Genomic DNA, 12,946 nt, shown 5'->3' with positions numbered 1-12,946 from the left:
TATATATATATGTATGTGTGTGTGTGTGTGTGTGTGTGTGTGTGTGTGTTTTCTCTGAGATGTCTTATATTTTACTATTTGTACTATAATGAAGGTGCACAGATATTAGTATTGCCAATGCAGTGGCATGAAATACTGTATCTCTGTATATGTCCCGTATATGTATATATCTGTATATGTGCTCTACAAGCACATGCACTTTTAAGTTAACCTGTATGTTGTATTTGTATTGTGAACAGTTCCACCAAACCATAGTCTGTATTTCGACTGCTCAGGCTGTATGCATAGTGCTGTGTCCAAATAGATACAGCATGTCATTTATCTGTTGGCCTTGGTGCCCAGTCAAGCAGCATTTGTACTCTCTGAAAATGATCATTCAAAATTTCTTTGCTTTTTAGACACGGTTGATAGAAGACAACAGGAATCTGACTGGAGGAAATACCTTATCTCCTGCTATACTCAAAGAAAGAAGTAACTCTTACTGAGGTTTACATCTTTTGCAAGGGAGCCCTGGCAGAACAGCAGCATTAAACAATGAGACATAATTATTCTTAAGTGAGAGCTTGAAATTTATCAGACTTTTATTGACCATCTATGACCCAGTAATAGGCTTTTAGTAAAGGCTACACTTTAACAGACTGTTATGTTTGGCACTTTTCAGTACAAGGAAATTCAAGGATATTTAATTAATTTGCACAGTAATATCTATAAAACTATCTAGTGGGTGTGAGTGTAAACGTCATTTCTGTTTTGGTCTTTTGGGTTTATAAATTACTGTTTTTAGCACATTGTGACTTTATATTAATCTGTAAGCAAAGGAATACTAAACAATGCTAGATGCTGTTTTATTTTGACTAGTGTTTGAAAGCAGAGAAGTGTGTTTTAGGTCCTGATTATTCCAGCCATTATTTATCCCTTTTCTTTAATAGTGATCATAATTGGAGCCTTTATGTAATGTTAAATTTTTGTATAATTGACAATCTGTTATTTTGTACATCTCTGCTTTTCTAATAAAGATGTCACCTACAATTTTATGCTCTATGTCTCCCTTTATTGTAGTGTAGAGAGAATGAGGTTTAGTTCATTCAGAGAATTACCAGGCCACCCAAATCCTCCCACTATGTGTGTCGCAAGTGACGCAAAAAAGCTCATGGCACAGTGAACTGCTATAGGTCATCTGATAGTGCGTGACAAAAGACTACATTGTGTTTCCACTTGTACTCAGTTAGTGTAAATTATCCCTTCTACTATTGTTGGGAGGAGTTTCACTAGAACAAACTGAAATGAAGAAAGAATTGTGATTTCAATTCAGATTATTTGTTGATATGGGTCTGAGGTAGGGGTGTAACCTTGTTCACTTTTGGTACAGTAAGAGGGAAAATTGCTTGTCATGAACATATGGAAACAGTATAATTTCTTTAAATATATAAGAATATAATTTAAAAAAAAATAAAAGCTTAATACTACTACAAACTATTAAGGTTATTTTTTTCCTTGCAGCAGTGATACTCATGTTGACATGTTGTCAAAAACATACCCAGTCACCACTGAACCAACCTACTGAGTGGCTCACCGGACTGTTGTATTGCACAGGGCATCTTCCCTAACAGAAGTCCTTAATGATAAGGCAGGGCCTTCAACTCTGGGTTGTTTTTTTTGTTGTTGTTGTTTGTATTGTCCATGATCTTCGCTAGCCAGAGTCTTGGCTAAGCTAAGGATGCTGCACTCTGGCCTGCCACTAGATGTTTGTGATGGAACATGGATTTGGAAAATGTTTATCATGTGAAACAAGCCAACTGTTAATTGCTATTAAAGACTACATTTTGTACACATCTGCACCTAACTTTAAGTCCTTTACTGAAATGGTTTGGTATGAATATGTGTGCTTTTACACCCCTAGTTTGAGGGCATGGAGTGAGTTTGCATCCATCATTGTTCACATGCCATCACAGGCAACTTGGGGGGTTCAATATCTTGCCCAAGGACACTTGAACATGTAGACTGCAGGCAGCGAGATTCGATCCTTCAACCATCCGGTTAGGAAACAGCTGCTCTGCCCACTGCACCACTATCACCACCCAGTCGTATACCAGTGATTTATTCTGTGTACCTAGTTGAAAAAATTTGACTTTTTTTTTTTTTTAAGGCATGTTGCTCAAGAAAATACTGTTAATTTACTGTAGTGTTTGTAGTATTTGAATTTGTGAAAACATAAGGTTGGTGATAATTTTTCACTGCATTAGTTTTTGAAATAGTTGAACAGTTCATGTATTTTCTGGCTGACTCTGCAAACCTGCAAGTGACTGTGCTTATGACAATAGCTCAGGCCAAAAGCTTCCTTCACTTGTCTGCCTTGTCAAGCACAATAAATAATGTGGCAGGCTGAGGCCTTTTGTGTCCACACAGATTCCTCCTTTTGCCTGGGGTAGGCGGAAATTGAGGCATTTGATCTGAATTCTAAAGAGTCTTGTTGCAGCCCAATAAAGGCTGCCATTGTATGTAAATAGTTTATATAAGAGCATATGACTGCTACGGTGCAGGGCAGTGGCTAGTGGCGGAGGAATGATTAGCATTTTCCAAACGCACGGTGTTCTCAATCCAGCCTTTTGGCTTGCTAAAAATAATATATCAATTCATTTCTTCCCGCTTTGTACACAGTTTTGTGTACCACCACAGCTGAAGGTAAAATACATGTTCTGTCCTTTAAATTCTATTTTCTACTAACATCCAGTGTGCAGTCAGGTCAGATTTGATGTGTGATGGCTGACATGCCCCAGCACCTTAGCATGTTGTGTTTTCCAGTTATCTTTTATAGCAGTAATATTTGAATGAATCATCTTTTACAGAGTGTGATAATTTTAAGTTTGTGTGAGGCAGGTCTGGTCAGATCTGTAACCTTTCTTACAAACAATGAGCTCTGTCATGACTTAAGAATTCTCATAATGAGATGGATGTCTTTTTGGTTCCTTGGAGAAATTTGCCTGCAGTCTGCCAATCTGTCTGCAACTGGGCTGTAGGTCAGTTTGGGAGTACAGTAACAATACAGGGTGAGCACATCACGTGGCTCTGCGGATGTTTGGCAGTTGACTTCGTTCTCTTGCGTCTTGTGACACCGCATGGTGGCAGGCCATCGCCCCTGCTTTTATAGGGACAGTGGGCTACTTGGCAATTCTTGTCTGTCACTCCTTACTCTGCCAAATCCAGCTTGATGCTCAGGCCGCACATCAAGATGGTCATCTTTGGACCCGGCGCTTGCACTGCTGGCTGAGCCTGGTAAACTTCTAAAATGTTACAACAGTTACTGAATTACTGAGTGTGTTTTGGATGACAGCAACATTCATAGCCCTGAAGTTATTTAACATAATTCTACAAAAATACTATATGCCAATAAGAATGACTAAAACATATTTTTGATTGACATTTTTACAAGGATTATTTTTTTTATCCATTTGCTATTTTATATTGTAATATGTTAATAAAGAAAGGGTTGCCCTCGATTTAGAGATGATTTGCCTGCACTCATCCAACCTGAACTAAATATTTATCCCTTATGCCTTTGCAGACCTGGAGGCGAAAATGAACTGGGGGACCTTTTATGCCGTGATCAGCGGCGTAAACAGGCACTCTACCGGCATCGGACGCATTTGGCTCTCTGTCATCTTTATCTTCCGTATCCTAGTCCTGGTGGTTGCTGCTGAGAGTGTTTGGGGAGATGAGAAGACCGGCTTCACCTGCAACACCCAGCAGCCTGGCTGCAACAGTGTCTGTTACGATCAGTTCTTCCCCGTCTCACACATTCGCCTTTGGGCGCTCCAGCTCATCCTGGTTTCCACCCCTGCCCTGCTGGTGGCCATGCATGTGGCCCACCGACGCCACATCGACAAGAAGGTCCTGAAGAGGACCGGCCGCAGCAACCCCAAGGAGGTAGAACTCATCAAGAATCAGAAATTTCAGATCACCGGTGCTCTGTGGTGGACATATATGATCAGTATCATCTTCAGAATCATCTTTGAGGTGGCTTTTCTCTACATCTTCTATTTAATCTATCCAGGCTTTAAAATGGTTCGTTTGGTGAAATGTGACTCATACCCTTGCCCCAACACGGTGGACTGTTTTGTTTCCAGACCGACAGAAAAGACCATATTCACTGTGTTCATGCTGGCAGTGTCTGGGGTGTGTGTGCTGCTCAACCTGGCTGAGGTGGCGTACCTCATAGGCAGGGCCTGCAAACGGTGCTTACAAGGCTCTAAAGAAGAATCCAAAGCAGCTTGGATAAGTCAAAGATTGTAGGCAAAATGAAATCAATCAGCTGATAGCAGACCATTCTCTCAAGTCTAAGTTCGCTGTGACCAAGAAGAGCCCAACTGAGAAGAATGACAGGTGTTCTGCTTTCTAAGGCTCTGCCTCTCCTTTTCTGTTTAAACTACGCAGCAGAAATCACCCACAGCTCTGCATTAATGTCCCATATACTGTATATTTGATCATAGTTAGCACATACATTTAGACCATTTATTTATTTATGTGCCATTCAGTCAATCTCTTATTGACTCTTGTTATTTTTCTTTTCAGTTTTACTGACAAAGCATTAGTTGCTGTCGTGACTTGGCAAAACTATTTGGAGCCAGTAGAGAAGGTTGGAGAACAATATCTATGTTTTTGCGTATTTTAGCTAATTTATTACAAATCAAACATAATTGACATTAATCTTTTTTCCAAAGCTTCCCTTCATTTGTTCATCTGTTTGTTCAGCCCCCCAAGCAGCTTTCATTCATTTTAGTACCATATGAGCAGCGAGTTGCCCAAGTGGGATGGCTGTTTGTGCTAAACAAACCATATTTGAGCATCATGCTTCCATTTATTTTTGTTGCATTACTGTTGCGTGACATTGCACTTTGATGTGTGGATTTGTTTGAAATCCTGCAAGTGTGGCAGGTTTGTCGACTGGTTAGAAGCCCAGAATTGCTGCTAACATGGGGAAAATACAACCCAAAATACAAACATCAAACTTATGGTACAGTAGATGAGAAGCATTTAACATGGAAGGTTGCTGCTCGGAGATTGAGTTGACTTCAGCACAAGAATGCACCATCCACTGATTTTTCACATTTGTCCATGTGTTATGGCTGCTTCTACAAGAATTTAGCTTTGGCAGCAAAAAGAAATGATGATTGACCTTTTTTTTTTTTAAAGCATGTTGCATCTTTGTGAAGACCACGCCAAATGGAAATCAGTGGATGTTTGAAAATCACAAAACCTCCAAAAAGTGAAAAATAAGCATATCATCAGCTTTGGAAAGTGCTTAGCAGTAATGTAGCCTATATGTGATTTCTAGTAAATGATCCATAAATGTACAAAAACATTGGTCTTTAAGGAGGTAGCGATGAGTTTAGAGGTTGAAATGCTGGAAAAGAAAGTCAACTTTTTCATTTATATCAAAAATAATACTAGTGTATCATATTTAGTCCAGTTTGAGTCAAAAGCTAATGGAGAGAAAAACTAAAATGACTTGTAGGAACATGACCGGTGCTTTACAGCAACAGTAGTGTGGTTAGATTATATTGGACTATTACAGTCATTGATAGCTGTAGCTTATCATACTGCCTTGGCAATATAGCAACAGTTGGTACCGGAAAAACAAAGAAAGTTCAAAAATATTGTTTGGTTATTGACAACTGTCCCTGATTATTATATTGTCAGTTGCAGTATATCTTAAATACAGTTTTCCCTAAATCACCTGTCTCATCTGACATTTTAACAATTAGACCCAGGACTTTTTTCCCAGCTTAGTATCAGAATTATCTGAAGTCCCAAAGTATTTTGAAGCGCTCACTTTTACGTTAGCAAACTTTCTGCTGAAATGGCGAAATTGCCATAATTGGTCCAGTCATTTCACCTTCACTTGTCTGCTCAGTTACTGCAAATGTACTGTACATACTGCATGTCTTTGGACTTGTGCATATTTATATCCAGTTGTAAATACTACCTGTCTACTTCTCTGCAGCTCCAGGTTTGAGTTATTTTCCAGCTGACTCTTATAAATGTTTGAGGCTGACCTACTTTTTAACAGAGACACGTCACTGTCTGACAGTTACACCTGCTTGCCTTGGTATTACCCCGCAGAGTATATTATTCTGTATCTGAAAATTTAATGTCCCATATGCTGGTATGTTATAAAGTTAACATGTTTTTATACACTGTAATACATACAGAAACCCTTATGTTTATATGCCTAAATGTACATATATCAATTTACATCCAGGGAAGCAGTCCAGATGAAATATACGGCGGGGTGAAACTGTGTGTACATTAAGCAATATTAAGAAATAAACTACTTGATCATTTGACAAATGCACAAGTTATTTAACAATCTTTGGTTTCTTTCAGTGGATTTATTTGAAATGACTTGTACCGAATAGATGAAATAATGAAATCTGTCAAAAGACAGCTTTCAGTAAACATGGAAACCAAGATTTTCATTTTAGTACCAAGGACCAGTGCTTGTCTCGTGACCAATATGTTAAAACTGAGCTTTTTCACCTTCTTTCTGTCATTGTGTTTTGTGACTTCAGGATGCAAATGGCTACTCATCCCCAAATCAGACCCCCCTCCTTTCCATGATAGGAGAAACCCTCATGTTATATTTAGACCCCAGGAGCACTTGTGGCCAGACAAACTTAGCAGACAACACCACTGGCCAGCTGCCCTGTCACTCACTGCAACAAGTGACCGGAGGGGCTTTAAAAGTTTACATTAGAGTGTGTGCCCAGTGCCAAATTTAACCGTGGGGGGAGGGAGGGGGTTTGAGGCAGGGCAGGCTGGACATGGTTGAGAGTGTGTCCAGCAGGTTACTTGTGTGTGAGTTGTGGTCAGTGGAGGACCCTGGGGCCTGGATCCAGATTCCTGCCTGAGCTGTGTTTGAAGACAGAGGACTGAGTGGCTAGCTGGTAGCTAGCAGAAGTCCACTTTTCTTGTCCATTCAAGGGCATTTCTGGGGGCCCGAAGATCAGCTTTGCACTGAGGCCTGTCACTGAAGTAGGGTGGCCTCATGGACCCTTGGAGACATGTAGGCCTCTACCACAGGGGATGTAAAAGCTGACAAGGTGGGTTTATCCAGCATCTACTACTTCCTGTGTGATTCTTTGTTTAATCAAGTGTCAAAGTTAGAAGTAAACTTAAGATGTTGTGCAGTTTGTTTACAGGCTGTCTTATGTGGGAACATGACTTTAGGTGTTTCTTGTTTTTGAATTTTTGAGAAAACCACTTCTTTATTTCTAATGAGGTTAATTACATTATTATATTTTATCATGGGGGATTACATAGTGTGAGGCGTTTAATATTGAAAAGAGACTATTGTTTAAAATTGCAACTCTACTACAGTTAAAGCTAGAAAGTCAAATGATGGCTCCCTAAACATCAGATTGCTTGTTCACATGTTACAGGAGGTGACAGGACCTCAGCTCAACTGTTCCTAATGCGTGCTTCCACCACATCTACACAGAGTTTGATTTCAGCTCATATGAGTCATGTTGCTGTGGCTCAGATTATGAAGGCCAGGGACCTGGAACCTGCCTTCCCCTCTGTCCACACTAGCCTAATATATACCCTTCTAAAGTAAATATAATCCTCTCTGCATCCATGTTGAAAAGGCCCAGCAACACAGTCCTCCAGATGTACACTTGGCTAGCAGCTTGACTGTCTTTAGAGAATCCTTTTGTCTGGGCTCTGCTGAACTTGATAAAACATTTTAGAAGAAAACACTGTTAGCTGCATAGCTGCACTGAAGCTCACTTTTATTTTGGTAATGGAATGTATATACTGTATACGTCTGTTTATAAGTCAGAAATCAAATGAAGTGACTGTTTTCATCTTTGAACTTTTTCAAAGCTTCTGTAGTCCCAGGTCTGAGCTCACACAGCCATGGGAGACTGGAACCTGCTGGGAAAGCTTCTAGAAAAAGCCCAGGAGCACTCCACGGTGGTGGGAAAGGTCTGGCTCACCGTCCTATTCATTTTCCGCATCCTGGTCCTGAGTGCTGCGACAGAGAAGGTGTGGGGCGATGAGCAGTCGGGCTTCACCTGTGACACCAAGCAGCCCGGTTGTGAGAACGTGTGCTATGACATCACTTTTCCCATCTCCCATGTCCGCTTTTGGGTGCTGCAGATCATCTTTGTGTCCACGCCTACACTGATTTACCTGGGACACATCCTCCATCTGGTGCGCATGGAAGAGAAGCAGAAAGAGAAGGAACATGCACATCATTCAGACAAGCATGCTCTCACTGTGGATGCTAAGCAGAAAAAGCCTCTGGTCATGGATGAAAAGGGCAGAGTGCGCCTACAGGGGGAGCTCTTGCGGACATATGTCTTCAATATAATTTTTAAAACCCTCTTTGAGGTGGGCTTTATTGTGGCTCAGTACCTCTTGTATGGCTTTGAACTCAAGCCTATGTACACATGTGACAGACCACCCTGCCCCAATGTTGTTAACTGCTACATATCCCGCCCCACAGAGAAAACCATCTTCATCCTCTTCATGCTGGGAGTGGCCAGTGTGTCTCTGTTGCTCAACCTCATAGAGATCTACCACCTGGGTTTCACCAAGTGTCAGCAGGGCATCACCTTCAGGAGAGGTGATCAGGCTGCTGAGAACATCTCTAAGGAGCCTAGCAAGGTTGCTGTGCCATTTGTGCCCAGTTACGACGACTATTTCAACGAGCACCAGCAGGTCCAGCCTACCTACCCACCTGTACCCAGTTACAGCCTCTCCCCTCTGTCTGAGGGCACAGACTCATCCTTCCATCCCTACCACAGCAAGGCAGCTTATAAACAGAATAAGGACAACTTGGCGGTGGAAAGGAACAGCAGCAAGCCAGAAGAATGTGACCTGAAAGGAAAGAAGGGAGCAGGATCAGCAGCTGGGTCACCTACACAGGGAAGGCCAGGCCGCAGTGCCAAACATAGCACCAACAAGACTAGAATAGACGATCTGAAGATATGAGGAGGTTTACATTTCTCTGAGGGGTCTTAAATTGCTGTGAGGGTAAGTTGTTTGGACAGACTCATACATGCCGAGTTTCTTTAAGATCACACAGGTTTGATTCATTCCAACTTCGAGGGTAGAGATGTATAGGGCACATGAAGAAGCTGCTATAGTGCTAACAATCCTTTACTACTGTAGGTTTGTTTATCTTTGGAAAAACTTAACAGGATTTCACATTTGACTCTAGCATAAATGGGTTAAGGCACACTTTATTGCAAGAACATTTTCAGTTGACTACTACCGGTGTTCAGTGAATTTAATTGATATATGTATGGTATGGATGTTTGCATTATTCACTATTAGGCCATCACTGAGAAATAATTCAGCAAAAACAAAAAGGGTATATGTATGTACAGTATATAGTGTCTGTCCTGCTCAGGTTTGACATTGAGTTTGTTTTGTCAGTGTGTAATGAATGTGAATCAACCACATACACACACACAAAGTTACTCTGTGTATAAAGTTGCAGCATCCATGGCAGAAAATTGTTCAGTGCTGACGTGACCTCATTTGACAAAATCAGATAGGGCGAATACTTAAATTTAACTTCCTTTATTAACAGTTTTCCGGTCACCATCCACCATAGTTCACTTGCTTAAACATCAAGTGTAAAGTTGTGCAATTCCTGACAACACGTTGGACACTGGAGTCACTGCAACTGGTTCCTGGATGCGACTCAAAAGACACTGCACTGGTCTCAGGAATTCCCATATTGGTACTGCCTATATTTTTTTTATTTTGTTTTGTTTTTGCAAAAGCCAGTAACTACATAATTATTAGCATGCTGTTTTGTTTTTCCTTGTTTATGTTTGTGCCATTTGTTTTCTGTAAAGCACTTGATGACAACCATATTTTTAAAATTGCTTGAAATAAGCCTGTCTTACATTTGTGAGGTTAATAGTGCGGTCTTTATCAGGAAAACAGGGAACCACTTCACAGAAACACATGTTGCAAATGTTATTTTATATTCCTGAAACAAATAAATCAAGATCACCACAGAAGTAGAATTGATAGTATATGTATAGTATTATCCATACACAGTAGCTCCAACATAGTTATTAGTATATACACACAAACATCTCAACCTGTTAAGAATTGGCATGCCTGAGCTAGAACTAACATGTCGTGTGTGATGTCTTTGCTGTCTGCAAATCACACTCATGCACATCTCATATTCTTCTGTGCCAGGAAAGTACACAAAGGAACCCCTGGTATGAAACCCTCCAAATTAATGGCATAACATGTTGATGACAAAGATGCTGTCTCATACCTTTGGCTTGGCGTGTTCTTAATTTCCTGTCAGTGTCTGGTGTGTCAAGGGAAGAGCAAACAAAACATCTTTTTTTCTACTTGAATGTTCCATTTCTTTCACCTGTCATTTCTTGGTGTATTGAGATATGACTATGTAGTCTGAGTGTACTGTGTTTTACTTGTGTTGTAGTGTCAAAAACAATACATTTCAAATTTTCAGTATGTCAACTGAGAAAACAAATAGCACAATCTGACAAAACAGCCAGGAGCATTATACTGTATGTAAATACATCTCCATAAATCAGTAAGTGAACCCAAATTGTCTCTAATCCTTAATAAATGTCATATCTGCTTATACAAATGAACAATAAAGTGATCATCTCTGAGAAAAGGATTATCAGTGCTTTTGAAATTATTACAGATGACTAGAAATAGTAAGTTATGAGTATAGCTGGATATCCAGCACTTTGAAATGAAAATGTGGTTGAATCAAAGGGTTGGGCCATTACAGGTGACATACAGTAGGCCTATAGTACTTTTTTTTTAAGATATAGAACATATTTCAATAAATTAGCAGTTACAAAAGTCAAAACTGACACAAGAATGAATATCAGACTAGCATACCATGTAACCTAAATCATTCTAGTTTGAATAACCACACAATAAAAGTCTGTGATTTGCTAACATGAGATGACATTCACTAGTTTATAACTCCTGTGGCCCTCTTCAGGATATGCGCTATAGATAATGGATGGATTGTTAGTTTTTTGTATAAAACTACCATGAATTTGCTCACTGATAGCTTTTGTATCATGTCGTTCTGCAGGTGAAATTACCAGCAGCACAATCACCAAAATGATGGTTTCAATGCTGTTCAGTTAAAGGACTGCACAAAATTATTTACTTGTTACAAATTAAATCATTGCACAAATATTGCACAGATTGTGTTATAAAACAATTGATTTGGTAAAATTAATTTCAACATTAATACTAAAAGTGCAAAAAGGACTTTCCCTCATTTATATCTTAATGTTGTGGCCACCCCAAACCACTCCTTTGTTTACTTTCCTGGGTCACAATTAGTTGAAAAACCCTGCTATAGAAAACATGGAAAACAAGAAATCATTATTACAGAATATCCCAGCCATTATTTTTTGCCAAATCATGCCACTGTCACTTCACATGGCACATTTTACTTTAATGGTTTCTCTTAAGATGCAAACTAAAGTAAAGGTGTGTGCTGCATCTGTCAGGCTAATAATTAATGTCTTTAAATAAAACTCAGTAATGTTCTCTGTTTCAGCCGTTTACTGACAAACGTGAAAACTACCACTTTCAGCAGACTGCAATCACCAAAATCAGCACAGCCAAGAAAGGGCTCTAAGCAAACTAGTACATGCTCTGTAGTAGGCCTATAGTACTCCCTTGTGTACAGCAGTACACAGCTGGATACAACATAAACCAAATCCCATGAAAGGTAACATCAGCAATACTTTTATAATTCAGAAACTATGTAGCTGTATATAAAATGAGATACGTTTTTTAGGCTTTTTAACACAAGTTAGTTAACAACAGATAAATACATATATTTATTTGCAGGGCATCCACCATTTCTACAAGTCTTCTTAAACACCTCTAAAGCAAATTAATGCTCTAGGTTTATATCCTGATATACTGTAGCTATAAAAAATATTCAACAGGCTTGGCATAAATAATTAACATCTCAGCAACTCTGTAATTATCTTCTCAAAAACACCTGAGCACAGTATCATGGGAAATAACAGCACAGACTAACACAATAAAGACTGCCTTGGTTTTGTTTAATGGTGGATATAATTTTATGTGTCCAGATGAGTTATTCTATCACTTTATTATGTTCATTCCCTGTGGTGTAATGCCTTATGTTATTTTCCACCAGCTGTAGCACAGTACTCTACTGCCCTCTCCCTTTACTTTCACTTTAACACTGTCATGTGGCTGTATCTGCTGGGCACGCCATCTGCTGGGGAAAGGAAGCCACATAACACCTAATATTTTGTAATGCTATTTCTATTTAAATGTTTGTCTGGCTGGTTAAAAGCATAATATAGTGAACAGATATTTAAATATGTGTCTGCTGCACTGTATGTATCTGTCCAATCTGTTCACATAGGAGGATGTGCACAGTATTTTAGGACAGGCAGGACACACAGATGAAAATCATCAAGGTTTGTTGCTGCAGTGTTTATTTAATCCCAAGTGTTCAGCACTCTCTGGCCTGTTTTCCATCACAGCGAAGCGACACCCAACTTGCTAATGTGCAATAAATGACAAAGAGCCAGAAGCGAAGTCTGCCCTTGCACTAACTTTGTCTTGTCACGAGGGTAAGCTTATGAATTTCCAAAAGGAAAACGACACTTCTTATGTTTGCTGACAGAATGAGTTTGATTGCTTGCAGGCCTGTCACCTCATCACCAACACCAGCCATGTTAAACTCAATGCAGACCCCACAGCTCAGATGCCAAACTCCACAGAATGCTGGTGAAAGCAAAGCATAGATGGACACAAACAGAAATCAGCTGCTCACGTGGTTTCTGAGGCAGACATCATTATGGCTTGGCATCGCTCAGTTCTAGCCTTGGCTTTTGTTGACTGTGGGGCCAGAGTGACTGCTGCC

General features: G+C 39.9%; 3 protein-coding genes across 5 annotated transcripts in view; all 3 read left to right on the top strand.

Annotated features, from left to right (window-relative positions):
• The window catches only part of LOC109968411 (uncharacterized), a 9,145-nt gene extending 8,116 nt beyond the window's left edge, over window positions 1-1,029 (top strand). For both annotated transcript variants that reach the window (XM_020614668.1, XM_020614669.1), the window contains one exon: window positions 399-1,029. In XM_020614668.1, coding sequence (XP_020470324.1) covers window positions 399-475 — 77 coding nt within the window. In that variant the 3' untranslated portion in view covers window positions 476-1,029. The remainder of the gene's footprint in view (window positions 1-398) is intronic.
• A 2,181-nt stretch (window positions 1,030-3,210) lies between these two features.
• On the top strand, window positions 3,211-6,773 carry LOC109968399 (gap junction beta-1 protein-like). The gene is made up of 2 exons (XM_020614643.1): window positions 3,211-3,273; window positions 3,563-6,773. The coding sequence occupies exon 2, from the start codon at window positions 3,577-3,579 to the stop codon at window positions 4,288-4,290; it is 714 nt and encodes a 237-aa protein (XP_020470299.1). The 5' UTR covers window positions 3,211-3,273; window positions 3,563-3,576; the 3' UTR covers window positions 4,291-6,773.
• LOC109968398 (gap junction alpha-3 protein-like) lies at window positions 6,769-10,600 on the top strand. 2 transcript variants are annotated; one of them, XM_020614642.1, is made up of 3 exons: window positions 6,769-7,100; window positions 7,885-9,039; window positions 9,602-10,600. In XM_020614642.1, exon 2 carries the CDS (start codon window positions 7,918-7,920, stop codon window positions 8,995-8,997), a length of 1,080 nt encoding a protein of 359 aa, XP_020470298.1. In that variant the 5' UTR covers window positions 6,769-7,100; window positions 7,885-7,917; the 3' UTR covers window positions 8,998-9,039; window positions 9,602-10,600. The 2 variants fall into 2 exon arrangements, with proteins under 2 accessions (XP_020470298.1, XP_020470297.1); XM_020614641.1 differs by having other exon boundaries at window positions 7,885-10,600.
• Window positions 10,601-12,946: the final 2,346 nt, after the last annotated feature.

Source organism: Monopterus albus, unplaced genomic scaffold (assembly GCF_001952655.1).
Source record: "Monopterus albus unplaced genomic scaffold, M_albus_1.0 scaffold148.1, whole genome shotgun sequence".
NCBI lineage: Eukaryota > Metazoa > Chordata > Actinopteri > Synbranchiformes > Synbranchidae > Monopterus > Monopterus albus.
Note: the sequence above shows the minus strand (reverse complement) of the source record. Positions and strands in the feature narration are given on the sequence as shown.

Excerpts from the sequence above, each read along its gene's own strand:
- LOC109968398 (XM_020614642.1), top strand. The coding sequence starts at position 7,918 with ATGGGAGACTGGAACCTGCTGGGAAAGCTTCTAGAAAAAGCCCAGGAG.
- LOC109968399 (XM_020614643.1), top strand. The coding sequence starts at position 3,577 with ATGAACTGGGGGACCTTTTATGCCGTGATCAGCGGCGTAAACAGGCAC.